The sequence below is a fragment of the Lutra lutra genome, chromosome 8 (genome assembly GCF_902655055.1).
Source record: "Lutra lutra chromosome 8, mLutLut1.2, whole genome shotgun sequence".
Lineage (NCBI taxonomy): Eukaryota > Metazoa > Chordata > Mammalia > Carnivora > Mustelidae > Lutra > Lutra lutra.
This window is the reverse complement of record NC_062285.1, coordinates 60,509,905-60,537,020: the sequence shown is the minus strand read 5'-3', so window position 1 is coordinate 60,537,020 and position 27,116 is coordinate 60,509,905. Positions and strand designations below refer to the sequence as shown.

General features: G+C 58.9%; 1 protein-coding gene across 8 annotated transcripts in view; it reads right to left on the bottom strand.

Moving 5' to 3' along the window:
* Window positions 1–499: 499 nt before the first annotated feature.
* The window catches only part of HDAC7 (histone deacetylase 7), a 35,884-nt gene continuing 9,267 nt past the window's right edge, over window positions 500–27,116 (bottom strand). For 5 of the 8 annotated variants that reach the window (XM_047741698.1, XM_047741694.1, XM_047741695.1 and 2 more), the window contains exons 2-26: window positions 20,196–20,246; window positions 16,921–17,105; window positions 16,694–16,784; window positions 16,429–16,540; window positions 15,677–15,792; window positions 15,359–15,484; window positions 14,931–15,022; window positions 14,630–14,740; window positions 14,308–14,488; window positions 13,891–14,087; window positions 13,470–13,643; window positions 12,117–12,336; window positions 10,681–10,814; window positions 10,438–10,558; window positions 10,199–10,248; window positions 8,866–8,973; window positions 7,846–7,901; window positions 7,591–7,678; window positions 6,370–6,489; window positions 6,062–6,159; window positions 4,729–4,847; window positions 3,916–4,049; window positions 3,526–3,610; window positions 1,891–2,029; window positions 500–1,739 (exon numbers count right to left, since the gene is read on the bottom strand). In XM_047741698.1, coding sequence (XP_047597654.1) covers window positions 1,694–1,739; window positions 1,891–2,029; window positions 3,526–3,610; window positions 3,916–4,049; window positions 4,729–4,847; window positions 6,062–6,159; window positions 6,370–6,489; window positions 7,591–7,678; window positions 7,846–7,901; window positions 8,866–8,973; window positions 10,199–10,248; window positions 10,438–10,558; window positions 10,681–10,814; window positions 12,117–12,336; window positions 13,470–13,643; window positions 13,891–14,087; window positions 14,308–14,488; window positions 14,630–14,740; window positions 14,931–15,022; window positions 15,359–15,484; window positions 15,677–15,792; window positions 16,429–16,540; window positions 16,694–16,784; window positions 16,921–17,058 — 2,856 coding nt within the window. In that variant the 5' untranslated portion in view covers window positions 17,059–17,105; window positions 20,196–20,246 and the 3' untranslated portion in view covers window positions 500–1,693. Of the gene's footprint in view, window positions 1,740–1,890; window positions 2,030–3,525; window positions 3,611–3,915; window positions 4,050–4,728; window positions 4,848–6,061; window positions 6,160–6,369; window positions 6,490–7,590; window positions 7,679–7,845; window positions 7,902–8,865; window positions 8,974–10,198; window positions 10,249–10,437; window positions 10,559–10,680; window positions 10,815–12,116; window positions 12,337–13,469; window positions 13,644–13,890; window positions 14,088–14,307; window positions 14,489–14,629; window positions 14,741–14,930; window positions 15,023–15,358; window positions 15,485–15,676; window positions 15,793–16,428; window positions 16,541–16,693; window positions 16,785–16,920; window positions 17,106–20,195; window positions 20,247–25,877; window positions 25,945–27,116 lie in introns of those variants that run through there. The other 3 variants (XM_047741693.1, XM_047741697.1, XM_047741696.1) reach the window with 3 other exon arrangements.

Genomic DNA, 27,116 nt, shown 5'->3' with positions numbered 1-27,116 from the left:
GTGCATTCAAACAGGAAGGGACCATAAACAGTGTCTATTTCTGGAGCCTTTAACTGATAAACAGAGGCCCCAGGAGGTGACGTGACTTACCTGAGCTCCCAGCTGGGACTTGAACCCAGGGAGGTCTGATTCACCGCTCTCTGGGGAGGCCTTCTGGGGCTGTGTCTCTATACCCCCACCCTCTCAGTGGGCCTTCTATCTCTGGACACAGCCCAAAGCTGCTGCCTTTACGACCCCGAAAGGGGGCAAACAGGGGCCAGCTGGGTTGTGTTCAGAATGGATTCTTCCTGCAAGGGCGCTGCCCACAGGAGGGCAAGGAGCTGGAGGGGAGCTGGCCCCCAGCCCAGCCTGGTCCCTTCCCCACATCAAATGGGATGCATGCTGTGCTGTATGGCTGAACGCCTGTATGGCTGTATGGCTGAACGCCTGCCGCTAGCCCCCACGTAGCCCTATGCCCACAGTACACTCCTCATCCCCAGAGGCCCCTCCACAGGCACCGTTAAAGCAAATAAAACATTTATTGTTCAGATTTTTTTTTCCATTTTTTTTTTTTCCTCTTTTTTACAAAAACATGCATACGTACACAGGGTATGGTGGTCCTGGGGAACACACACACACACACACACACACACACACGTACTCTCTAACTCACAAACATACATACTCTTACTCTCCCTCTCTCTCACACACACAAACACTTTCCTTCTTGGCCCCCGGCCTGAACCCCAGAAGCCTTGAAGACTTTGACAGGGAAGCCTCCCCTCCCCCATGTCTTGTGTCCACTCTCCCACCCCCTTTCCCCTCAGCCAAGCTAGTCCTATGTAGGGCAGGAGTCAGAGCTGAGTGAGGGAGACCCCAGAAAGAGAGAAGGCTCATGGAGGGGGGCAGTGACCCAGGGGCCCCTGGCGGCCATGCTGTGCCACTGAGGGGAGATGAAGAGTTTGGCACCGTTGGCTCAGGAAGCATGGAACTCCCAGAGCACCTGTCTGCTCCGCCAGGGCACTGAGATGGTTGACGTAGGGTGGCCTCTGGCGGGGGCAGGGACCAGATGGGAGGCCTGCGGATGACTACTCTCTTGGAAGGAGCTTTGTCTCCCTGCCCATTGATGGGACGGGGTGGGGGGGTGGGGAGAGGAAGCTTCCAGAGTCATCTGAGGAAGCAGGCAAGAAGGATGCCCCCACACTCAGGGACAGCGGATCCCGTGGCTCCTCCTACCCGTCCCCCTTTCCCCACTCCAGCCCAGCCCTCAGAGCTTAGGAAGGACCACCCTGGCTGAGGCCAAGTTCACATTTCTGTGTGGAGCCTGGGGCTGTGTGCAAAGCCCAGGGTCTACAGAGCCAAGAATAGTGGTTATCGGTGGGCCCGAATGAGCTAGTCCTCCTCTGTGCAGTCCTGAGGAATGGGGGCCCAGTCCGGGGCCTGGACCCCAAAGGGGTAGACTCTGTTTTTGAAAGAGTGCTACTGAGGCCTGGCTGTCTGCCCAGCCTGCCTCCTCTCCGGGTCCTCTTTGGTCCCTATCCTAGACCCAGGGGCCTTCTCAGGCTCCTTGGGGTGACCGCAAGGGGCTGTTCTCTGGCCCCGACTACCTGCCCGAAGGCTGTCTGAAGACCCCGGGAATGGGTACGGTTGCCAGAGGCTAGACAAGAACCAGGTCCGAAGGGCAGGGTGGGTGCAGGTCCATTCTTTTGGAGCCTCAGAGATTCATTGGTTCTTCCTCCTCCACCAGCTGTTCTGGGGGCCTGTGGGGAGAGACAAGGGTGGGGCTGCCAGAGGGCCTCAGCCCAGCTTGCGGGGAGTAAGAAGGCTGGGGTGGCTGTGCTGGGCGCTGGGGTCCTCGAGCCAGGAGGGTTCGAGGGGCGGAGAGGCTGCGGGCCAGGGGCTGGGCATTACCGCTCTTCAGCCAGGATGCCCACGGACAGGGATGCCAGCGCGGTCACTGCCTCCACCTCTTCTGCGTCGGCCCCTGGCACCCTGGGTGCCCAGGAATCCGGACAGGAAGCCAGGCGCTGCATGCAGCCCCAGTATTTACCTGTGGCAAGAAGCAGAGTCAGAAAGTGTTGGGGAAACAGGCCCGTCCCCCCCAGCCACGCCACGCGTCCTAAACTGATATAAGGCTGGACCTCTCAGGCCAAGGGCCAGACAGCAGACAGGAGCGGGCGCCTCCTCAGTCCGGGATCAGTGCTCTCAGTTCTACCCTCAGTTCCCTCACGGTCCCCACTACCGCAACCTTCCAGGGAGAGCGGAGCGGATTCGCTGTGGCCACCAGGGGGCCCTAGCAGATGCCCCAGCCATTCCCCCACCCCTGACCCGTTCCCATAGCGTGGGGCTCTGAAGAGCACCAGTAGGGCCCATTCTTCCCTAGATAGGGTCTGTACCTCCACGCAGCACACAGGATGGGGCATGGGAGTGGGGAAGGTCACAACACAGAGAGCTGACCACCACCACGGCTACTCTGGGTGGCCGTCAGCCCATCACCTAACTGCCTGGGCTTCCAACTGCCCCCACTAAGCCACGGACATGAGCATCCTGCCTGCTGTTGTAAGATAATGTCCATGGCACACGCCCAGCCCAGAAGCTGGCCCAGGGTGAAGACTCTGTACAAAGTACCAGCACCATCTTTATTGTTCTACACCCGTCCTCTACTGGCCCTGGATGTGGGCAAACCTACTTTATTCATTTTTGTATCCCTAGCATTGAACCCTGGTCTTCACATAAAATGTTCCATAGATGCTAAGTTGTAAGTGAAAATTTAAGCTGTCTCCCAAATGTTCTTCTTCTTCTTTTTTTAAAGTAGGGTCCACATTGGGTGTGGAGTCCAATGTAGCGCTTGAACTCATGACCCTGGGGATCAAAAACCTCAGCCAAAATCAAGAGTTGGATGCTTAAGGGGCGCCTGGGTGGCTCAGTGGGTTAAGCCGCTGCCTTCGGCTCAGGTCATGATCCCAGGTCCTGGGTTCGAGCCCCACATCGGGCTCTCTGCTCAGCAGGGAGCCTGCTTCCTTCTCTCTCTCTGCCTGCCTCTCTGCCTACTTGTGATTTCTCTCTGTCAAATAAATAAATAAAATCTTTAAAAAAAAAAAAAAAAGAGTTGGATGCTTAAGCCTCTGAGCCACCCAGGCACCCCCAAACACTAATTATCTTATTCTAAGATCAGCCCCCAAAGCAGGCAGAGCTCCCAAGATCGCTGTGGACAGGACTGAGGGTCAAGGAAGAACCAGTGCTTTTGGCAAAAGGCCTATTGCTACTGGCCTGGCCCTGACCTAGGATTGTGGCTGGGGATGGAAGGCCTGTCCTGCCTTAGGAGGCAGGCAGTACCCACTGGACCATGGAGGGCTCCGAGAGCACCCATTCACGGGGAGGGAGACAGTCCCACCATTATTATTGGGGTCATTCATAGGAAGCCCACTCCAGTACAGCAAGAGAGCCCCTTGCCTGGCAGGCACTAGGAGTCATGGGGCACGGGTTACTGAGGGCAGGAGACCCCGGAGGTTCTGGGATCAGCGGGTACCCTTTCTCCGTACTCACTGTGCACCCGGATCACGGCTTCCAAAGAGCGGATGGCGTTGAGGTTGGGTTTCTGTTTCCAGCCCTCTTCTGAGAGAGGGTCCACCTTTAAGAGAAAACACAGAATGTCAGCTGTTAGGGACCCACAGGCCTAGGAATCTTCCACCCCAATGGCCCTGGCTTTCCAGGTACAAACATGCCCGTGTTCCCGGCTCTGCCTAAGGCTGGAAATGCTAGTCTTAGACCTGACCTGGGGAAGGGGTACCCACTCTGTCCCCCTCGTTCTAGGCCTGACACCCCAGCACTATCTGCAAGCCCTCTGGGGGGCACCCCATCTGCCTGCATGCTGGGACCATCCTCAGGGGGCTGGACTTCCTGCTCTATGGATACACAGATGGGCGGGCAGCTCACCTTGTTGCCCAGAAGAGCAGCCACACAGGCCTCAGACGCATCACAGATGGCTGTGAGGTCATGGCCACCTTCCAAGGCCAGCACCACTGCACCTCCTGCCAAGCTCATCAGCTGCTGTGTCATGTACCCAAAACCTAGACGGTTGGGTAGGAAGGAAAAGGAGAGGCAGGCCTGGAGAAGAGGTGGACTCTCTCTGAAATTTCTCTGCTGGCGTCCTTCTTTATAAATGATGCTCAGATGCACACATCTCTCCTCCTTCCAGGCCTTTCACGGGGTCCCCCGTGTCAGACCTATTCATATGCCCCAGTCGAGGCTTGCGGGGCTTAAGGGACTTGCATGAGGCCCACAGCCAGGAAGTGGACTGGAACCTGGGGCTTGTACTCCAGCCTGTCTTTTCCACTAAGTCACACCATCTTCTCCTTCTGTCTCCCAAGCCCTGGGGCCCAGCAGGCTGAGTGGGCTCCTCCCCGTCCACCTCCAGGAGAAGCTGGCACTCAGCTGGGGATGGCACAACTGGGATGTGCATTGTGGGGGGCGGGGGAGTCCCAAGGCCAAGCTTCTTGGCTAACAGATGTCACCCCCAGGTTGTAGTGTAGGTCTCCTGTGGTGACAGCCCTGGTCATGAGAAAGGGCTCTGGGCAGGGCTAGGCGAGGAGGGCCCAGGGAACATCAGGCCCAGCTGCCACACCCGTCCTCACTCATGGTCCTGAGCTGGCCACTGCCACCTTCACCAGGACTGGGGCAGTCCCCAGGACTCTCCTCCCAGCCTAGCCCTCATTCCCTACCTCTCCCCCTGAGCTGGGCCCTCCTTACATTTAGCGGAAACATGGTAGCCACCCAGTGGGGCTGGGTGACCCTCGGCGGCATCAAACCCAGCTGACACCAGGACCAGGTCCGGAGAGAACTCTCGGGCGATGGGCATCACGACCATCCTGTGTGGGGGCCAGACGCAGGGGCTCAGCACTCTGTGCGGGGCTGCTGGGGACAGGCCTCTTCCTACCAGCTTTACCGTGAGTACCCTGCTCTTAGGACTCCAAGTCACCCAATCTCCCAGCAGGATAAATGGATCCGTCTAGCCTCTCTGACCTGGCTGGCCACCCATATCCCTGGCACAGTCTAAGGACTTAGCCACCCAGAGCTCTTAACAGGGAAGGGACAGGAAGGAGTTAGGGATGGGGTCCCAAAGGAGAAGAAAGAAGAGTGTGTGTATGTCCATGGGTGCTTGGGCGCGTGCGCGCGTGTGTGTGTGTGTGTGTGTGTCTGTGGGGTGCGGTGGGGCAGGGCCACAGTGTGGGCAGGACACTAAGCCTTGGGGACTGAAACTACTGGGACGCAGCTGCCACTCACTTCGGACTGAGTTGACCACACCTTACCTCTCGCCACCTAAGAGCTGACTCTGTTGACATCCTAGGCCACCCAGATTCATTCTTATCCTCTGCCTCTGCCGGCCCCCCGCAGCTGCCTCCCTCCATCCCTCACCCAACTCTGGGGTCCATTTTGATGTGTTTCGAAGCCCTGGGCTCAGGGCACACAGACACTAGGAAGCCCAGTCCGGGGCTTCTCCAGAATTAGCTCTCATGGAGACTATTTCCAGAAAAGTATGTGAGACCTACTTCCAGGATTCTCTTTTCCCAAATGGAGTATAGGCACCCAGAGGGAAACATAAGGGCTCCTAAACAGAGCCCAAGGCCCTTTCTTAAGCAACTCCTTCAATACGAACATCATCTGCTTTCTTTCTCCATAATTTAAATTTCTTATCTCTCATGCAAAGCCCACCTCCTCCAAGCAGCCTTGCTTGACTGAATGTGGCAGCTATGCTCACTTCACCCTGCCTATCTTCCGGCACTCAGTTCAACACTGGCTCTGGGTAACACGTGACTTGATAAAGTATCCCTGACTTTTTCATTCTGTGTCTCCCGTCTTTTCATGGGGACTGGAGGCTCCTAGAGGCCACTGTAACAGTGCCTTTCCTTTTATTTGTCTCAGTCTGAAAGGCCCACCCTGGGACTGGCTTATCATGTCCAGTAAGTGGATGAGGACAGGCTGCCAAACCAACCCATCACCTCCGGCCTGGTACTGTTGGGAAAAGAGGCACGAAAGAGTGGCCTTGCTGACTGGACCTCCTCTGGGGCCCCAGAGCACTCACCTGAAGGCGGCCAGGTACTCAGGATCCCCCATCGGGGGGTCCAGGCCTCCAGCCCAGGCCACGTTGACATTGAAGCCCTCACCACTACCAGCTCCCACCTGGAAAACAGGAGGCGAGAGAGACCAGAGGAGAGCAGGGTCCCAGGAGAAGAACCCCAGGATGCCAGCACTGAGAGACCAGCTCAACTGGCCTTTTCACTTCCAGATAGAGGAACAGAACATCAGAGAACCCAACCAACCTGCCCGGGATCCCACAGCTAGTTGGGATGCAGGGAGAGCCAACGGGGCTGGAAGGGAGCATGCAGTTACCTCATCCACGGCCCCGCTTCCTGGGAAGAAGTTGCCGTCATCATGGCGATGCAAGGAGATGTAGAGCACACTGGGGTCCTGATAGAAGGTCTGCTGGGTGCCGTTGCCATGATGAACATCCTGGGCAGGGGGATGGACAACAGATTAGTGAAGGCCTGAAGGCACGCCGATGGGGGCTGGCACAGCTCACGGAGGTTTCAAGTGTCCCTCGTCTGAGGGTCAGGACCCTAGACTGGGAGTAAGGAGGCTGGGGTTCCCAGAGCTACACTGTTGAGTTGTCCCAAGTAGTCCTCCGGCCCTCTCTGTGCTTCTCCGTGTGCGCACATCTGGGCACACAGCCCTGGACCGGGGAGAGTATACCGCGAGACCCTGAAGGGGAGGAGGCTCGCCAAGGGCCAACTGGCCAGCGGGCACAAGACATGTACGGCAGAAGAGGGGCAAGTCCAGGCCTACGCATGTCAGGAACCTTCACTAACGCATCTTGCCTGTGGTCAAGGAGTGATAAGGTGATCGGAAACCAAGCTCAGTTATGGAGGGGCAGGTCGGTGAGGCCCGGGGCCACCACTGCTAGGAAGAGCTATGGTCTGACACTTGGTAAGTCACAGGACCGTGTGTGGGCACAAGGGTAGAAATTTCCTCTGCAGTCAACAGCTGTAGAGGCATGTCGCATTCACAGACGCTCAGGCAGAGTGTCTGGCTTAGGTGCATGGACTCCAGAGCTAACTGGCCTGGGTTCAAGTCCCAGTCTCAGGATTTACCAGACGTGTGACTGTGTGTGAGTTACTTAACATCTCTGGGCTCACCTTCCTCATCTGAAACCAGGTACCAGTCAGGTTCAGACCCATCACAGGTTAAACTGCAGGGTCTAGATGTGATTAGGGGCACATTGAGCTGACCTGCTATCCCTGTGACTGTAGGGGCAATGCAGTGACACCTGCAGAAAGAAGCCACTGGAGGCCAAAGAGCACTCAAGTGGCTCCTCCCGCCGTGGGAGTTCGTGATGGCTGAGGGCCTTCCCACACGCGGTTGCCTCTGGGACTCCCGGCAGCCCCCCGATGTGGCTCTTATCTTCGCCCGCATTTTATATACAGAGGGACATAGAGGCCCAGGAGGCTCATGCAGAACTCGGACAGGAAGACAGATCCTCTGCTGCCAGGCTAGGGGCTCTTTCTACAGGGCTCTCGGATCTGAAGGGGCCAGGAACTAGGAACCAGAACCTACCCAGTCCATGATGAGGATCTTGCTGGCCTTGCCCTGTTGTTGAAGCTGCCGGCAGGCAATGGCCACGGAGTTGAAGAAGCAGAAGCCCCTGGGAGGAAGAGAGAGAGAGGCTCTGCCCGGCCATTCTTCCCCTGTGTCTTCACCTCTCCCGTTTCCTCTGGCCGCCCCAGTCCAGCCCGGCCCCAGAAGGCTCAGGGGACAGAGGGGGGAATGCCCCCCCATCTCACCCCCTCCCTGACCTCCCCCCAGCCTTACATGGCTGTGGAATGGTCAGCATGGTGTCCTGGGGGCCGAACCACTGCAAAACCATTCTGGAAAGAGAGAGAATGCTTGTCAGCCAAACGGCCTGCACTCAGACCCACATCTCCACGAAGCTGCCCCAAGCTCAGGCTCATGCCTTGAGAAGGGGCCGTAGGACAACAACTGTCAGCAGATCTGACTGCGGCCAGGCGGGATCTGAGATGCCCTGAGGCCTGGAGGGTGCTTTTAGGGCGACGGTGAACACCCTCCACCCTGGTGTGTCCTGACTCTCATCACTTTTTAACAAAAGCTACTGTTTTTCGGGCAGAAACTCCATGCCCCAGCACTCCATAAATGCGGGACTTCATCCTGACAGCTCCCTGAGGTAAATGTCGCCTAATCCTCACAACATCTCCATGAGAGAAACAGGGTTCTCTCTAGTTCACAGCTGAGGAGAATCTGAAGCTTGGGCAAGTTAAGTAGCTTGTGGGAAGTTGCCCGCTTGTCAAAGGGTGAAGCCAGAAGGTACAGCCCAGCACTGAGCTCTTTATTGCACGCCACTCTGAGGAGGAGCCGGGACACCGGACACACGCCCCCCTTGGGCTGTGAGCTCTTCAACAGCAGGGGGTTCGGGCCTCAGCACAAGCCCCTGTCAGGTGCCTGCCCCAGAGTGAACAAGCACAGGCACCAACCCAGTCTATAAAACCTCGGATGGCGAAGAACCGATCTGCTGACGGAAGAGGTCCAGAGACGCTCTACAACTGCCCGGTGGTCACACAGCGGGTCTGTGTGTGAAATGATCCTGAATAATTATGACTCTGGGTCTCTTAGAGACCAGCGGCTTGACCCCCAGCATATAGCATGAGCATAAGGTTCGAATCTCAGCTTTGTCGCCAGAACTCTCAATTTCCTTCCAAAACCCTGAGGCACTATCCAAGAGGAGTGAGAGGCCTGCAGTTCTGGATTTGACCTTCCCTACTGCCCCAGCCTGCTACCCTCTCTGTGGCTGACCCACTCTCCACTCACAGCTCCTACCTTTAGCTCACGGGAAGCTACTTTGAAGGCGAGGTCAGTGACGCTGCCAGCGGCCCAGCGGGCTGCGTTGGAGGAATGCAGCTCGTTCCAGATGGTATCGGTGTCCACCTGTGGGGGCCAGAGTCAGGGCCCGCATCATCCAAGGCCCCCACAGGAACCAGGGCCCACTTGGGCAGTGCCCACCCCACGGCCAGGACCCCAGGGGCAGGGAACTGGGCAGACAGCGCTGCCTCCCCAGGGCCCCACCACCCAAAGGCAAGGCCTCCTGCGTCCCCCAATCCCAGCATGACTTCTCCTTCCCAGCTTCAGTCCATATCACCAGCCCGTATCTGGCCAGCACTCTGCCAGCAGCATCGCGCCTGCCTCCCCAGTCAGAGGAGGGGGCATGGCGTTACCTGGGCGGGACTTGGGGTTTGGACCGGGAGGGGGTTTTAAGCCCCAGCTGACTCTGCTCAGGCCCTGCGGGACGGTCGGAGCTCGAGGGGCCGTCTGCACCACTGTCTTCCACTCAGGGCCCCTAGCCCAGGCTGGGAGGCCCCCCAAACCCAGTCCCTGGGCCTCAAGGCTAGGGAGGGGCCGGGGGGCATGATGGGGAGATGGGGAGGGCGAGGCGGACCAAGAGAGGCGAGGAAGGCAGAGAGAGTCGCAAGAGGCTGGAGAAAGAGAGAGAGAGAGACAGACAGAGAGGGAGAGGAGGGAGGAGAAAACAGAAGCAACAACAGTTGGAAAAATCAGAAAGTGGCAAGAAATGGGAAGTTGTGAACAGGGCGCTGACTGGCTCCCCAACAGCCCCCCAGCTACAGCTCCCACTTCCCTCCAGAGCTAGGCCTCTAATCCCCTGCCTCCATAATCCGGGCTGGGATGCCACCAGAGGAGGCAAGGAGCTCGCTAAGCAGGGTGAACTGGGAGGAGGGGAAGCTGGGCTGTGGGAGAAAATTGCCTGGGTCACCGAGCACCCTGGAGGCATCCCCACAGCTCCGGCCAAGCAGCCCGACTCCACCCGGAGGCCGGCGTGGAAGGGCGAATCCCGACCACCACCAGGGCTTTACGAAGGGAGACAATCCCCTGCTCTTTGAGCCTCACTCCACATCTACTGAACACCATCTAAGTGCAAGGCAAAGGGCTCCCCGCTCAGGAGACACTGATGGGTAGAGGACACACCTGGCCACAGGGAGCTTCTAGCCGGCAGAGGAGCATTATGGGAGAGCCCCTGGCCCAACAGGTCTGGCAGGACCCCAAGAACAAGCACGTAGGGGCTGGGCCTGGGAGAACAGAAGGGAGGAGCTCCAAGAGCCCATGGCAATGGGCGCTCAAGCCCCCCGGGCACACTTACCCCTACCCCACCACAGGGCAGCATCACAAACATCCGCTGTGCCAGGAGCCCTGTGGGGAGAGGCCCAGTGTGTGTGAGCCCAGAAGCCTCTCAGCTCTGGCCTGAGGGGGGCTGGGGCCGGGGAGTTGGGGAAGGGGAACAGCAGGCGGCAGGGGGACTCCCAGGATGCCCGAGGGGCAGGCTGTGTGGGGCTGGGTCAGGGGAGGCGTAGGGATCCCGGGAGCCATTGGGGCCCCTACCTGCCAGCTTCCCATTGTCCAGTTTGAGGCGGCTGAGCGGGTTGGTGCCATAGAGGAGCACGTGCCGCTCCGAGTGCACGGACTGCAGCTCCTCCAGGGAGGCCTTCCGGCCCCGGAGACACTGAGGATGGGCCCACAGACCTCCTGAGCCTGGGCTCCCCCCACCCCTGCCCCTGCACTCTTCCTCCCTGCCATGACCACCACCCACTCAGGCCCTTCATCTCCCGCCCCCTGCTTCCTCACCTCGCACTGGCTCCGGAGCCCCCGCTCCTGCAGCCGAGACCAGATGCTCTGGATCCGGCCCGCGTGCTCCGGGTGCCTGCTGTTGTCCCCACAGGAGCACTGGTGCTTCAGCATGACCGAATCGTAGACCAGCCCTGCCGAGAGCAGGACTCAGGGTCCAGAGCCCAGGGGTCCCCTCTTTCCCCCAGGGCCACACACGCCACACCCACATGGAGCCAGACCTGACATCCCATCGCCCCCAGACTCACACAGCCTCACATCCCCCATCCAGCCCCTCAGTCTTTCACACACACACACACACACACACACACACACAGGTGTGCCCCAGCCAACACCTCTGCCACAGAGCTCCTGACTTCCTGCCACCCTGACTCTCCACACATGGCTTCCTGTGGCCACCAAGACCTTGAGAGCTCTGAGCCTGATCAAAGGGGGCCTAAGGTTGGGGTCTCACGCTAGATGTTCACAACCCAGCCAGGCTGCCACAGGGGTGTGAGAGGAGAAAGAATTCCTCAGAAAGCCCCAAACCAAGAGCTGGGAAGCTCACAGTGACGCGGAGCCATGTGACAAGACAGATGCAGTTTTGGGGAAGTGACTGTTTTGGGTTGACCAGCAGGCCGCCTAGAGTGCCCTGCACATGGTTGACGGGTCACTTTCAGCATGCCTCAGGACACTGGGATCTTCAAAATGCTGATCCCACTTGACCCAGGGAGGCCACTCCTTAAGAACAGCCTTTGGGAAACAATGCCAGGGATGAGCGAAGATTCAGGGACAAGAAATTCTCATGGGGAAAAATGAGTGGACACCTATCCGCCCCACCAATAAGAAATCATCAAAAAAAAAAAAAAAATACTGTGATGAAATACTATAAAAATCTCATTTTTAAAGGTTAATTGTATCATGACATATTCATAATATGTTAACAGAATAAAGCAGGGCTCAACACGCAATGAGTGTGTGTGGTATCTATACACAGCTTTCTAGAACAAAGGTGATGCTGAACTACACAGCAGCCCTTAGGAGAGGTGGCTTTGGGGTGGTGGGAGACCGGTCGGCTATTTTTATCGTATTCTTATATTTTTTGGTGTTTTTCAAAATTTCTAAAATACTTTTGAGCTCTTCCTTTACCAATCTTCCTTTACCAGGTCTGGGTTGTCAGGAGACCCAGATCCTTAACCTGGCTTGACCCTCAGCTTGCTCTTTGACCACAAGCTTGTCACCTTAGTTCTGAGCCCAGGTGTCCTCATCTGCACAGTGAGGACCACCACCCACTCCACCTCCTTCATGGGACACCGTGAGGCTGTGACAAGGCCAAGCAAGTGCTCTGTGGCCTCGAACAATGTCCCAAGTGACAGCAAGACCAGACATGGACTTATGTCTGAGCCCCTGTGGGCCCCCCTGCCCCTTCTCCTGTCCCACCCTGATCTTGGCCTTACCTGTGGTGAAGGGCAGGCTCCTGGCAGGGGTATCTGAGCTGGGCAGGACACGGGCCTGACTGGCGGGCTCTGGAGTTGGCAATGAGGCAGGTGCGGCTGGGGATGACTGAGCCCTGGACAGGGGCCGGTGACTGCCCTGGGCCAGGGGAAGCAGTACAGAGTCCCCAGTTCCTCCCCGGGGGAGCCGTCCAGCTAGTCGCTGCTGCTCCCAGAGGAACACCTGAGGGACACAGGGGGCCTCAGTCTCCAGGTCTCAGGATTCTGCTCCATCTGCTGTTGCCCAGGGCCTTGGAAACCTCTGGGCAGGTCCCTTTTGGGAGAGATTTTTAGCCCTGCCTCCTGGCAGGGCTCTGGCCTTTGATCTCTGAACCCTCAGCCCCTCGCATCACCCCCAGAAGTCAGCAGCCCAGAATGACCACCCTGTGCCCCCAGACTTTCTCAGACCTTTGGGACTCCAAAGCCAGAACCTAGGTAAGGGGCCTCAGGCCAACTGCCCAAGGACACAGGGATGTGCATTAGCCACTGCATGTGTGTGGACTGTTGCCAGACACGGTAGGTTTAGCTGTGTCCCTGCCACTTCCCATTCATGAAGTTCTAAGCCCCGCACCAGTACCTCAGAATGTAACCTTATTTGGAGACAGGTAATTACAGAAATAATCAAGTTAAAATGAGGTCATTAGGGTGAGCCTTAATCCAGTAGGACTTTTGTCCTTATAAAAAGGGAAAAGTTGGACCCAGGCAGGCAGAGGGGGAAGATGGTATGAGGACACAGGGAGAAGACGGCCATCTACAGCTGAGGACAGAGGCAGGAGCAGCCCTGCCTTCGGAAAGACAAACCCCAGTGTTGGCCTTCTGGCCTCCAGAACAGTGAGATGACGTACTTCTGTCGTTGTAGGGGCTGGGTCTGTGGTCCTTGTCCCAGCAGCCCCAGCAAACTCAGCCCCCAGGACTTGCCTCACACTGAGAGTGCTGCCCACACCTGCCCCATTTCTGGTCCCAGCCCCCATCCTGGACACTGGACAACGGGTCACAGGGGAGAGGGGCTGGGGCAGGGATGTACACGGCTTGGTGAGAGGCCAGCCTCAGCACCAGACAAGGGACATGGCTTCCCCCAAGACTGGCAGGCTGCCAGAGTGTGCCTGTGTGTGTGTGTGTGTGTGCGTGTGTGCATGTGTGCATGTACACAGACGTGTGCATGGCGGGGGCATGTCTGCACCTTGGTACGGATCTGGTAGGGCAACCTGGGTCCCAGACTCACCTCCTGCACTGAGGAGCTAGCTCCCTCCCTTCCATCTATGCTAGGCCCCAGGGTCTCCCGACTACACCTTTCCAGGGACATGGGTGCTGCCATACCTGCTGGTGCTGCTGGAGAGGAATAGGGCCTCTGGCTTCATGCTGCCCGTGGCTTGACTCCCTGTGTTCCAGGCCGTCATCCCCCACTGGCCCCACTCCCCCACCATCTGTCTCTAGGTCCTCGGCGGAGGGTATCTGCCGCAGTCGGGGCTTCTCACTGGGCTTGGCTGGCCTCTGGGGAAGGGAGATGCCCACTGAGAAGCCATGCTGGGACACAAGCTGTGCGGTGGGCCGTGGTGGGCTGGGCTGTGTGGCCACTCATCTTGTTGGGACTTCAATGGCCACACAGCTCTGAGCTCTTGGGAGCCATATCCTCTTTCTGGCCCTCCAGGTCCCAGCCCTTCCTGAGCCTCCCTTTTCTCAACCCCCAGAGGCCCAGTGAAGCAACCCCTCATCACCTCCCCTAGCCAGTTCCCCTCACCTTGATCAGCTGGACGTGAGGTTTGAGCCGTTCCAGGCGGGGCTGCAGGGGGCCCAGCGGTGGGGGGGCGGTGGCGCTTGGGGGCAGGGGCTCTGAGCGGGTCCGGCTTAGTGGCCGGTGGAGGCCTGACCCAGAGAGCCGCTCGGTGGTCAGTAAGGACTGGGCAAAGTGGAAGGGCAGGGGCCCAAGCCCAGGCACTGGAAAGAACGGGGTGTGGGTGGGGCATAAGGAAGGAACCAAAGGGAGGAATGGAAGGAAGCAAAGGCACGGGGTGGCAGGGGGGCACGGGCTCACTGGGGAGACACGCAGGATGAGGGGCTGCCGAGGGGGCAGGGAGGAAGGAAGGGACCCTTCCCAAGCCTGGCCCTTAGCAGGATGCAGGGACCAGCCCTCCCCTGGAGAAGCCTTGGAACTCACCAGTCAGCAGAGGGGCGTGAGAAACTGAGGGATCCAAGAGGAGGATGGGCTGTAGTCGAGAGGGCAAGGGGCCTCCAGCCTCAGGCTCCAGGCCATGCGGCAGGAAGAGGGGAGCATGGGGGCTCCCCAGGACCGGCCCCCGAGGGCCCAGAGTCGGATGGGTCCTACGGTCAGCATCAGCCTGGGGGGAGGCAGGGGGAAGTCACAGGAGGGAAGATCCCCCACAGAGAGAGCAGTGAAGGTGCTGGGGTAAGGTGGTAGGAGAAGGGAGGAAAAGAAGCTGGGGGCTTGCGATGGGGGGGAGGGCGCCTCAGCCACTCACCCTGGCAGGGGCAGGTAGCCCCAGCGTGATTGCGGGCAGCAAGGACACTGTCGGCAAGGCGAACGGGGCCAGAGAGGTCTCCTGCAGCCGCAGCCGCTGGCCCAAGAGCGCCTGCCATGGGGAGCAGGGCAGGGGTCACCGGTCCCAGACCTCTACCCCAAGCCTGCCTTCCCCAGAACCCCCAGGAGGCTCAGGTCCGGGCTGCCCAGACCCTGCGGCCCCAGCTCGGTCAGGGCTACTTGCTGAGAAGAAGGCTGAGCCTCAGAACTGCCCCCGAGAGCCTGGCCTGGCTAGGGCTTACCTCGGAGCCCAGGACTGGGTTAGGGCCATGCTCGCTGTCATTGGGGGAACTGCAGCCTGACGCTGGCGTGCTGCTGCTACTCGGGGAAGAGTCTAGGGGCAGCAGAGAGGGAAGCACAGTCAGAGGCCCGGTGTGGCCGGGACAACGGGGCCAGTCCTCCTTCCCCAGGGGGGTGGCCTCTGCTTCCTGCTTTCTTCCCAGAAGGGCAGGAAGAAGGCAGGCCACCACTTAACTCTGTTGTCTTTGCCCACTTTTTTAAGGTGCCCTCGAAGAAGGGCAACAGAGCAGGGGCTGGCTTTTGGCCTCAATCAGCCCCCCTGGCGAGTGTGTTGGACACAGCCTGTATAATCGCGCACAGTCGTCCTGTCTGGGCGGGCCCCAACCCAGAGGGACCACACGGGCCACCCCCCCACCCTGCTGGCCCTCACCGCCAAGGGTCTCTGTGGGCCGCCGCCGCAGGCTGGGCGGGGCGCTCTCCTTTCTGAGCAGGGGGTTCTTCCTCCGCTCCAGGGACTTCTTGGGCTTGTAGCGTAGCTTCAGGTTGGGCTCAGAGACTGTGGGAACACCGGTGTTACTTGGCCCCACACCACCCTCCTCCCTCCCAGTCACCTCTGGGCGAAGGCAAGAGAAGGTGGCATCAGGGAGAAAAGCACAGCGAGCTGACCTGCTGCAGCCCCACGGGCTCTCCCGCTCCTCCAGGCTCCTGACCCTGCCCTGGAGGGTTCTCACTTGCCTGCCCCACTCACCTGTCTTTCGGAGAGGGAAGTGTTCTGGGGGGTCATTGGGCAGGCTGGGAACAGGAGGCAGAAAGCTGCTGAGCATAGAGCGAGCAGCTCCTTCCGTCTCCAAGGGCTCGAGAGTTCTGCGGAGGGAAAGCCAAGGTGGCTTCAGAGAGGCAGGGATTGCCCAGAGGCCTGGCAGCAGAAGGCTCTGCAAAGGGCTCTTCCTGAGCCTGGGTCCCCAGGCCCTGCCAGGAGAGGCAGTCGCTGACAGGGCCAGGCAGCGTGTGGCAGTCAAGAACAGGGGCATCTCCAGGTGGCCGCACCGGGCCAGCCTCCCTGCCAGCTGTGGGGCCAGGCAGGCCTCCATCTAAGCTTAGGAGCCAGGGTCCCAGGACTTGGGTGCGGGCCAGTCACAAAGGGGACTCTGTCTCCTGTGGGAGGAAACTGCTCTAGGAATCAGGATATTTTTGTGCTTCGGGGAAGTCCTAAAGAGAAAAGGGACTTGTGTAGGAAGAAGAAAGCCAGCGTGGTATGTCTGTGCTGGGTCGGGGGGCCAGGTAGGAAGGGCTTCAGGTGGGGTTGGGAGTGATAATTAAAGGAGAAAAGGGGGCAGGTGGGAGAAGAGAGGTTGGGGCAGCATTGTAATTAGAGGTGAGGGGGATGGGTCTGCTGACAAGCAGCTGGGAGGCAGGTGGAGCGAGTACAAGGGCTCATGGGATGGACACTTTGGGAGGAGGCATGACAGGGACACAAGGGAGCCGTTGGGAGAGCGTTACCTGTAGGGAATGCTGGGACTGTTGGAATGGACTGTTCTCTCTAGGGCTGCCTGCTGCTTCTTCAGAATCACTTCTGCCAGCTTCTGCTTGACCGCGCTGCTGGCCACGGCACCTGGGGCAGGGGAGTCGGGAGTGGGTCGGGGGCAGGTGGATGGTGGCCTCCCTGGCCCACTGCCTGCCCATCGTCCTGTCCCTACGGAGAGCCAAGCCTGGTGCCCCCCCCCCGCAAAGCCTCCAGACCCCCCACCCACGTTCACAAACGTACTTCGTTTGCTCTTGTCCTTATTGAGAAGCTGCCGCAGCTCCTGCTCCTGGGGCCCCACCTGCAGCTGGGGCACCGGCGTGTCCATGGGGAGCTGTGGGCAGGGCGGGCCGCCCAGGAAGGGGCAAGGAGTTGAAGACTGAGCCGAGGGTCTGGGGAGGAGGGAGGGAGGGTGGGAGGCTGGGGGCTGAGCTCAAGGCCGCTGCAGGGGCGGGGAGCGCCGACCTTACCCTCATGGACTCCGCCGAGCGAGGCTGCAGGCCTGCGAAGAACAGGTGATGGTGCAGGCGCTGGGGGTGCTGAAGGGTGAGCAGCGCGGGCTCCGGCGGGGGCTCCACCGCGGGCCGTTGGCCCACCCGCAGGTCCATGGGCTGGGGCTGAAGGCCGGGCGTGTCCACGCGGGGCCTGGGGCGGCCTGCGGGCACACAGAGGGGGCACGCTCAGGGCCCGCTCAGCCTCCTGCAGGCTCCCTGGGCCACAGCGGGACACTGTGTAGGGGCCTTTCCTCTGTCACTGTGGTCCCAAGGGGTAGGTACTTCCAGCTCCATTTCACGGTGGGGGTGGAGGCGGGCAGGTGTGGAAATAGGTGGGGTTAGACCATGGAGGCTGCGCCCGAAAGGACCCTCCTGACTCTGAGCACCATGCTTTTCCACTAACTGGTGTTGCGGCCCCAGGGCAGGGGCTGGGAGCTGGGAAGATTGAGTGACAAGCCCTGCGGGGGAACATTCTGGGCCCTGCCATCTCCTTCCCTTCTTCCTGCCGGAATAGATTTGGTCAGGCTGACCCCTAATGACCTGCCCTCAAAGACAGCGATCTGCCAGTCCCCTTTGTTCAGCCTCCAGCCCCAGCCGGCCTCATGGGCTCTCCCAGGTGCCACCCCCCAACCCATGCTCTATCCTAGGCCAGAGGCTAAAGTGGCCGCGCCTTGAACGTACAGCAGCCCAGGCCCACCACCCCAAGCCTGCACAGCCCTGTTCGCAGGGCAACCTCCTCAGTTCACTGGGCTCCTACACCCCTGGGGCCTGCTCCAGGCCCATCCCTGTGAGGACGGCAGGCCCAGCCGCCTCTTCTCAAGTGTGCTCTGCGCCCACACCAGGAGCACTCTTCCAGGGCCATGGGGGCAGGAGCTATTTCTCACTGGCTGCCAGACCAGGTTCTAGGCCCACATAGCCAGCTGGGCTAGGCTGGACTGAGCAGCTGGAGCGTCTGGAGGGCCGTTATCCTGGGGCAGGCGAAGCTGGTGGGGGTGAGAACAGGGGCCCTAGGACAGCAAACAGTTGGGGAAACCTTTCCGGAGAGGCCTTCTTCAGCTCCTCCAATAACACGCGGCAGCCCCCATCAGGGCAGCCACAGGCTGAGGGACATGGAAGGCTCTGTGACGGAGCAGCAGCTGGGGAGTTGGGGAACTCAGTCTCCAGACCCAACTCAACCGTTACCAACCGTTACCAATCGTTCCCTCCGATCTAGGGCACACATGCGGGCCTGCCTGCAAAACCCTTCCGCCCTGAAACTCCCACAGGCTCTGGGAGGGGGTTATTACTATTCCATTATCCCAAATGTGGAAACTGAGCTCAGGGGAAGGGACCTTGCCAAAGTCACCCAGTGAGAGGCATGGTGAGCGTGGGTTCAGGGCCTGCAGAGGCCACTGCTCTGGCTCCGTTGTCCCCTGGACTTTCAGGAAGTCAGCACCCCTCTCGGGGCTTTCTTGCTGGGTAGAGGGAGAGGGTCTTGCACTAGGGGCATCTGCTCTAAGATTCTCTGCCCGGGAGCTAGAGACAAGAGGGGAGCCAAGGAGGGAGGTGCCTACCACGACTGTCCAGATAGTAAGAGACCAGAGGCTGTGCCTCCAAACATGCCCTGCACAGGCCACGCATGGCCTCCATGCCCCCCACTCCTGCTCACACATCCACTCAGGGAACCCAGATTCTCACTCGGCTTGAGTTTGGGCCTCTGAAGCTAACACACTCCTCTACATCTGGTGTCTTGGCTTCCTGGGGTGACTCCTCTGATGAGGTAAGAGGGACCTCAGAGAACCCCAGGCAGGCCACAGGACACAGGGCTTGCCCGAGAGGCCCCATCCCTCCCTCCGAGCGCAGAGCTGCCGAGAATGTGGGAGGGGCTCTGCCAGCAACTCTCAGAATGGGATTCTGGGTCATTTAGCATGTGGGGGGTCTCCACGACTTGGGGCTAAGCCAGTTTCCCTTTGTCTCCTACATCTGAACACAACCCTTGCTCTCAGCTATCAAGCCCTATCCTGCAGCAAGCCCACGTACCCTTCAGCCTCTGAGCTTATGCTCGAAATGACCCCCTGGCGGTACTGCCCTCACCTCCTCAGAGTCCACTTTTCCAGATCCTACCCTTTCTTCCAAGTCCAGCTGGAATCTTCCCTCTTCCCTGCACTCAGCCCACCACCCTGCGTCCCTCCCTTCTCTGGATTCCAATCACATTGACGGTTCGGTGCCCTCTAAGCCCAGCGTGGGCGGGACCATCGGAGTCCAGCTCCAAGGGCAGGAACTCAGTTTTGTTTACTTCTCACGACCCTGGCCTAGAATGGTACCTAGCACATGACAAGAACCCAGTAAATACTGGCTGAATCGATGAATAAATGTCTATGTCTGCCCCCCTAAAATGCCCAGGGAGTGCCCGGGCACAGGGATGGGGTTCATCAATGTTTCTTTTTCCAATTTTTGTTGTTTTCTTTTTTTATATTAAATATCTAGGAGGACTACGTGGCAACAGGTACGGATTTAGTGTTTCTTGACTGAAGGGATGAACTCTGTCCACTGCGCCCTCATCTGGCCCTGGTCACATACGGTATTCTCCTCCTGGTGTGTCCTGTCTCCCCAGCCTGCCTGTGAGCTTTCGGACAACCGGGAGCAAGGCAAAGAAGACAGCCGGTCCTCACTCCTCCCCTCCATACGGAACTGCGAGGCGTCAGGCACCCGGTAGGCCCTCCGAGGACACTGGCCGAGGCCATCAGCCACTCCAGCCCTGGCCCCAGGGCCACATCCTAAACCAGAAAACGGCCAAATGGCAGAGGAGGCAAGGGACAGTGAGAGAACCCAGAAGAGGGATCCTTTCCCTCCCCGCAGCCTGCCTGAGCAGCAAGAGGCATCTTTCCTCCTGTGAGGGCTTCTGTGCCCCCTCTGCGGCACCAGCGTGAGGCCCGAGGCCAACAAACAAGAGCCAGGCACCTCGCCCAGAGCCTGATGTGAGGCAGGGGTCTGAGTGTAAACACTAGCTTCCTACTTGCCTTCCTGTTTCCCCGCAGCCAACAAGGACAAGAAGAGCATCCTGCCTTTCCTTTTCCTGTTGTGCTTCCCAACAGTGGGACCAGCCTAGAGCCAGACTTGCCTCTTACCCCACTCCTCGTCCCACACCCAGAACCCCAACCTCCCAGCCCTCTGGCCCATCAGCTCGCCACCCCGCTTCTCTCGTCCCTCTTCTGTCCTCTCCACCCTCGTCTTGCACTCCCACCTCAGGCTCCCTCAGGCCTGACTCTTACCTGTGCTGGGGGGGCTGGGGCAGCGGGCACCCGGGCTCACCTGGGTCCCATCTGTAAAGAGGAGAGAGAGGGCATGAAGGGGCTGCAGGGAAGGGGTGAGGAAAGGGTGAGAGGGCCAGGTCAGGTGGGAAGGCCCCACTCCAGCTTGAGCACCCCCAAACCTGGCACCTGCATCAGAGGCTAACCAAAAAGCAAGGATTCTGCCCCATTCCTTCCCTCAGATTCCCATGCTGAAGGCAAGCACTCACCAGCCCTCTCTTCCTCACCCAAGTCACCTTGTGACTCAGACATGTCGCCCCGCTGGAGCCCAGTCCATAGTAGGCCCAAGGAGGCCCCAGTTCACCCTTCAGCCCTTCCGGATGTGCCTGACCTCATCCTCCTAGGGCCCAGGCTCCCATAACCCAAAGGGAAAGAGATCTGGGAGAGGAGGGGGCCAGAGGAGGGAGAGCACTGCCAGTGAGGCTGCCAGGAGGGAGATGGGGAGAAGTGGGCCCAGAGAAGGGGAGCTTCCCAGGTGGGGAGGGGCTGGGTCATGGCCTGAAGATCAAGTCAGAAATGGAGGGAGCTGTGAAGCTGCAGGTCTGGAGCACAGAGCCAAGGCCCCAACAGTAGGAATGCCTTTCCTCCTGCCGCCCTGTCCCATGTCCTGCAGCCTGTGCTCCCCCAGTGAACAGAACCTCTCAGACTTTTTTTTTTTTAAATAACCTGAAATAGAAGTCTTTCCTTTTGGAAATGTTACCTCTCTCAGGCTCAGAAGCCGAACCCAGAGCCCCCTATCCCATTTAGAACCCACTAAACCCCATGGTAGGGCCCAAGCAGGGCTGAAGCAGAGGCACGAAGTTGCCCAGAAGCCCACTGGGGTAGGGAGACAGACACAAGTCTGAGGTCACTTGTCCCAGATGGACCCCTTTCCCTCCTGCTGTCCCAGCTCAGGACCCTAGGGACAGGAGTCTGGGAGACTGGAGGGCCACCCGGTGGGAAGGGGCCCTTGAGGGACACACAGAAGACCTCCTCAGGCCAACCTTGGGGCAGAAGGGCTATTTTCTGAAGAATGACTGGTGGGTGCTGTTCTTCTGGGTCTGTGTTTAAGGGGCAACCACAGTATTTCCTCTTCCAGAAGCCGAAGAAAGGAGAACTCCCTGCAGGCAGGCCCCACTGGGGGAGGGGGCAACACTAGGCCCAGAAAGCTCCCCACCAGCCACCCTCACACAGTCGTGCCCCATGCTCCAGATGCTGACGTTGGGTAGGGAAAGGCGATCCACCTCCCCAAACTCTGCCGGCCCCAGCCCACGGGCTTCCTCATGAGGCTCACCCCGACCTCCCTCCTGCTCCCTTCCCAGAGCACCCGCCCTGTGTGCGCCACCTCAATACTCCGCCAGTCATGGCCTCCACGGTGTCATTCAGAAGCTGTGCCCATTGCGCCTATCACCGTGTTGCACACATGCCAGGCTCCATCAGGAAGGGGTGACTTGCCCCCCAGCCCCCTGCCTTCTCAAGCTCCAGGACCCCCCAGGAACACTGGTGTGGCAGGCAGCACCCCCTCCCCAGGACGCGGTAACCCCTACTCCAGGCTCTCATAGGACCTCCTCTCTCTTCTGCTGGTCTCACAGGAGAGGTTTCTGAACTGGGCTCCCAGGTACACTCCCAGAGGCTGTGGCAGGCCCGTGTGTCAGTCCGGTGCCTCCAGCCCCCGTCAGGGGGAATTGTCCCCTACCTCTCCTCAGTCCCTGCCCGAGGGCCGGTCAGCAGCAATCACGCTTGGGATCAGAGCCAAGCCTTGCTCCCCTGGTAACCATGGAGTCAGGACACCATGCACTCTCTGGACAGGAGACCAGCCAATGGCCCTGAACTCCATAGTGCTTGTTACAGGGCCCAAAGGGACATTTTATGATGATGATCTATGATAGAAATTCTGTTCGTTAAAGCTGGGAGCACACACGCGCGCGCGTGTGTGTGTGTGTGTGTGTGTGTGCACGCATGTTGCCAACAGGAGCTGCTTCCAGAAGCGATTCCTGGAAAAAAGTTCTGCTTCTCCCCCAGTTCCCTGTCTCTGTGCTGACAGCCTTTGAGTTCAGAAGAGCCCAAAGCAAAGAAGATAAGAGCTCTGAACCAGCTCTCCTGGGTCCCAGAGAGAGGACAAGTATCTGAGGGGACCCAGGTGCCAGCTGAACTCGCACCAGAAAGCGAACATCCTGCAAGCCAGGCTTGGTGGTGATCTGCGGGACACTTCTCATCGGCCCCTCTCGGGGTGCTGTTCCCACTACTCTGGGACCAGGCAAAAAAAAGCAGGCGTGAATGGACCTGAGGGCCTGAACCACGCCTCGGCCTGGACCCTTCTCCACACAACTCCCTGCCAGGGTGGAGAGCTCTTCATTTTGGAATTCTGACTACCCACCCCCCCGCCCCATCTCTACCTTCGGAAGGCGCTGCAGTCAGACTGAAGAGGCAATTTACTTGGCACTGAGGCACGTGGGCCTACTGGGTTGCCTCTTCCCAGACCAGCGCCCCAACCTCACTCAGAACCAAAGAGCCCCAGAAATACTGCCACAATGGGTCCACGCAGTGCATCCTCTGCAGCCCTCAGAAACTCCCAGAGCAGACACAAGTCTCCGGGCGGGGGGGGGGGGGCACCTGCGGGAGCTGGTCTCCCACTCCTCCTTTGTGGGCCTGGGCTGCACCTCCCCCACAGATGGGACTTTGCCCCAAGGCAGGCGCACGGTGACTGGAAACCTGAGCCGGGTCTGCTCACCTGCCCTCCCAGGTGTTCCAGGCCCTTTGTCAGGAAAACGGCTTCCCCAGAAGCAGAAGCCCCCTGCCCATGCCTCCGATGTCTTTTCTGAGGCTGTCCTCACCTCCCTGATCTCCCGACTAGCTGAAGAGGAGTAGCAGGTAGGCCTGGGCCCCAGCATGCTGGAGGAAAGCAGGCGGCAGCAGGAGGCCAGGTCCCAGGATCAGGGCTGACTCCCTCCACACCCCACGTTGTGGCTCTGGTTCTGTTTCCCTGACACAGGCAGGACAAAGCTTGACTCTGCATGGGGGCTGGCAGAGAAGATGAAAGCTGGGGCTGAAATGGCTTCAGGAAGATCCAAGAATAAATAAACACGAGAAAGAACATCACGGTTGCCAGGCCCTCCTGACACAGACTGAGCACTGAGCACCGAGGAGAGGCTCTTCTAGAAGGCATTCCGGTCACACAATCTGAGAACCTTAGTTGCTGATGGGGCTTGAGAGCCCACTCAGGCCAACCCTCTCAATTCAGAGAGGAGACAAGAGCAAGGGGAAGGGGCTAGGTCACTGTCCCCCAACAGGGGAGCGGTCTGGCCAGGCCAGGCCAGGCCAGGGAAAAGCCAAGAAAGCAATCCCAAAGGCAGGAACCCAGTACTTCTACATGAGGTCGCCGCTCCAGGTCCTGAAGGGATGGACCTATGAATGAAATCGCTTCTCACTTTCAAGGAGTTTCACATACAGCCCACAACCTTTTAAAAAATTAAAAAGTAGATGACTTACAGATACTTAAAAAAAAAAAAGCTCAGAGTCTCAAAAAGCGTAAGACAAAAACTTTCTCAGTTGTCCGACTCCCAAGAACTTGCCTAGAGTCAACCCTCGAATGGTTTCTTCTCTCTCCCCCACCTTCCAGAAATTTTCTTGCTCATTATTAATTCTACTGCTCGTCATCTTGGCATGAAGCTGCTTATTGCTCAGATTTATCTAGAACCCAGGGGGCCGCAAGCTGGCTAGAAACTCCTGCCATACAGAGTCATGGAAATGAGGCCCCACGGCATAGAGCATGTTGGCTTTGAGGTCAGATGGACGTGGGTTTGAACCCTGGCTCCCTTCCGTGACCGGCAGGGAGAGCCAGGGACACAGGATAATTCGGTCAAGCTTTGGCTGCCCACTGGCAAGAAGAATATGCACCTGGAAGAGGTCATTGGAGATTAGCAGCCCTGCGTAGCACATTCCTAGCACACGGTAGGTGCTCCCTCAATAGTCTCCATTACTACCATCTGTCCCTGCCTGAACCAGGCAGCCTCTTTCCCGGCATTCGCGAGTTTCAGCATCTGGTCCCAGCTGCGCCCTCTCCTCTCCCACCACAGTCATTTTCTCCCCATGTGGTCCCTGCCCCACCTCTGCTGACTGCACTCCCCTCCCCTTCTCTTCCCTCCGAACTTCTGTAAACTAACACTTCGCTACCGACCAGTTGCTCTGAGTGCCTCACATGTGCTAAGTCATCCAACCCTCACCAGATGAGGTAGGTACCACCTTTATCCCCATTATATAGGTCAGTAGACTGAGGCCTGGAAGCATTAAATAACTTGTGTGAAGTCACGTAACATGGAAGTGGCTCCGCTGGGACTTGAGCCAGGCAACTGGGCTCCAGAATCCGTCTTCCCAACCTTTACCCTCCCCTGCTCCTCCCCAGCACTTCCGCTCCCGCAGGCCAGCAGGTAGGGAAAGACAGAGAGAGCACACAGCCCCCCAGGAACCAGTAGCGGCGGCAGACGTAGCGGCGGCAGACCCCAGGCCCGCTGGAGGTTCAGAGGGCAGAAGCTGCCCGCTTCATCTCCGGGTCTCCGTAATAATCATAGACGGACGGCAACTGCTGACTTCGAAGATTCCAAGCAATGATTTTGGACCACATGTGGGAACAAGGGGCTGGTGACAGGTGAGGGTCTTGGGAAAAGCATCAGCTTCATTTTCCCCTGCTCTCCAGGGCCTGCTAAGTCCTCTCTCTAGAAGCTCCCAAGTCCCTTTGAGACTCTCATTAGCGTCCCAAAGCGAGCTGGGCTGCTCGCAGGTGAGTGGCCTGGGCCATGGGCCCAGACAAAGGGCCCCTGTCACTCCAAGGGGGGGTGGGCACTCAGTCCGAGGGGACTGAGGCCCTGCAGCTCACAGCCATGGGCCTCGCAGGAGGCTGGATGGGAGGCCACAGGCCGGCTTCCCGCCCCCGCAGTGAGCATGCCCCTTTCCCCTTGCCTGGGGCCCTAGGGCAGCTATTTTTAGCTCTTGACACCTGGGTATTTTGCAGCCGCAGGATGTCCGGTTTGGAGTCTCTTTCTGGGAATCCCACATGCGGCTGTTGTAAACAGCCCCACGCAGTGGTGGCCCGAGCTGGGAGCCAGCACCCCCCCCCCCCTTCTGCTGTTTGAGATGAATCAAACAGGAAGCAGACGTAACCATGGCAGCAGCAGCTCGAGCTCCCTGGGGGTGGGAAAGCGTCCTTCCTGGCTCCTTGCCCCCAGCCCAGGTCCTCTCCTCCATCCCGCAGCCTCTCCTCCTAGCCAGAGACCGGTGGGATGCTGAGGCAGGGGGAGCCCAGCCATCCCGAGTTGGGCTGGGGGCCTGGGACTGTCCCTCTCTGGAGAGCCTCACTGTCCTCTGGCAGAGAAACAGGGTCTCCTCCAAGCCCAGCCCACCTTCAGGGGCCTCCCAGACCACCCCTCAGTCTTCCTTGCCTGTCCTTGGTAGAGGTGCAAAGGGGCAGGCAGAGCTACTCGCTCAGGGTGGCTGGCCTTGGAGAGCCTGCCTCCACTTCCTGTCAGCCACAGCCTTCTCCGGGACAGCCAGGCCTGAGCACCTAGGGAATTCCTGAGCCGGTAGGTTGTCCCAATCCCAGCCCCCTGGTCAGACTCCCCTAGAGTTTCTCTGGCCCTGAAAGCCCTCAAAGGCTAAGTGCCCACTTACCCTTGCTCCACTGCTCCAGGAGCTCCAATCCCTGAGATAGGAAGTTCCCCATGGTATCTAACCACCATCTTTCCTATCATAAGCAAAACATCCTGAGCAGTCAAGATGGGGGCCCCATCTCTAATGTGGGGAGAGGGGTGGAGGTTCCGTCAGCTCCTGCCTTTGTCTCTCCCCTCCCCCAGCCCCTGCTGCCCCACTTAGACCAGCTGCTCCCTCTTAGCAGCCAGCCCCAGACAGTCTTTCTCAAGGGCCAGCACTTGCCCCAACAGGAAGCACGGTCACCGCCCTGGGGCTGCCTCTCAGAGCCTACTCCTTCTCCCCTCCAAGGTCTCGAATTCCCTCCCTGGAACTCCTCCTTGTTCCCTTGGCTTCTGGGCCCTCCTTGGCCCCCCTTGTGCCTCCTGCATCCCCAACTCCCGCTGGCCCCCTGCCCACTGTAGGCTCTGCCTCTGCCAACTGCACCTGAGCCACAAGATGTGCCTTCTTTGGCTCCTCCCACCTGTGCCATCAGGAGGCCACTCGGCCCACTCCAGAGACCGCCGGGGAAAAGCTCAAGTTATCAGATTAATATTAATAATTAGTGTCTTATAATGACTAATGAATCAGATGAGGGGTGATCTACAACTCTGTACCAAATACCTACTGGGTGGCAGCTATGTACGAAGCACCCTACTCGTCCTGTCTCACTTGGCCCTCACAAAGACCCTGTCTGGTAGATACCGTAAGCATGTTCCTTTTACAAAGGGGGAACTGAGGTGTGGAGTTCTCAAGAAACCTGCAGAGGCCACACAGCTGGGAAGTGGGCTCCTGGGGCTCCAAGGCCTAAGCTCATAATTGAGACCCTGGCACACAGGTCCACCCACTTCCCCAGGTGGTAAGGTGAGGTCACAAGAGGCCAGAGGACGACACAGTGGGTCCCCGAATCCGAAGGCCTGGGCGTGTCCCCCAGGGGCGTGTGTTCCCAGAAGACATCGCCCGCAACAAGAATAACAACAGAGAGTCATCTCTGCCTGTGTCCTTCACATGCCTTTTGTCTCCAGGCGGCGCTCCCAAAACCATCTTCACTCCCTTTTTCGTCTTCTGTTTTCCCTGTTTTTTTAAATGTACCTGTTCCTCTGTCCTTGTTGCCTGTAAGCAGCCTCCAGCAGGATATAAACAGAGAAACAACCCTCCCAGGGTTGCCACGAAGGGTCAGCCGCGTGTGCAGCCACTCTGGAAAGAGTCAAGCACCAGAGAAAA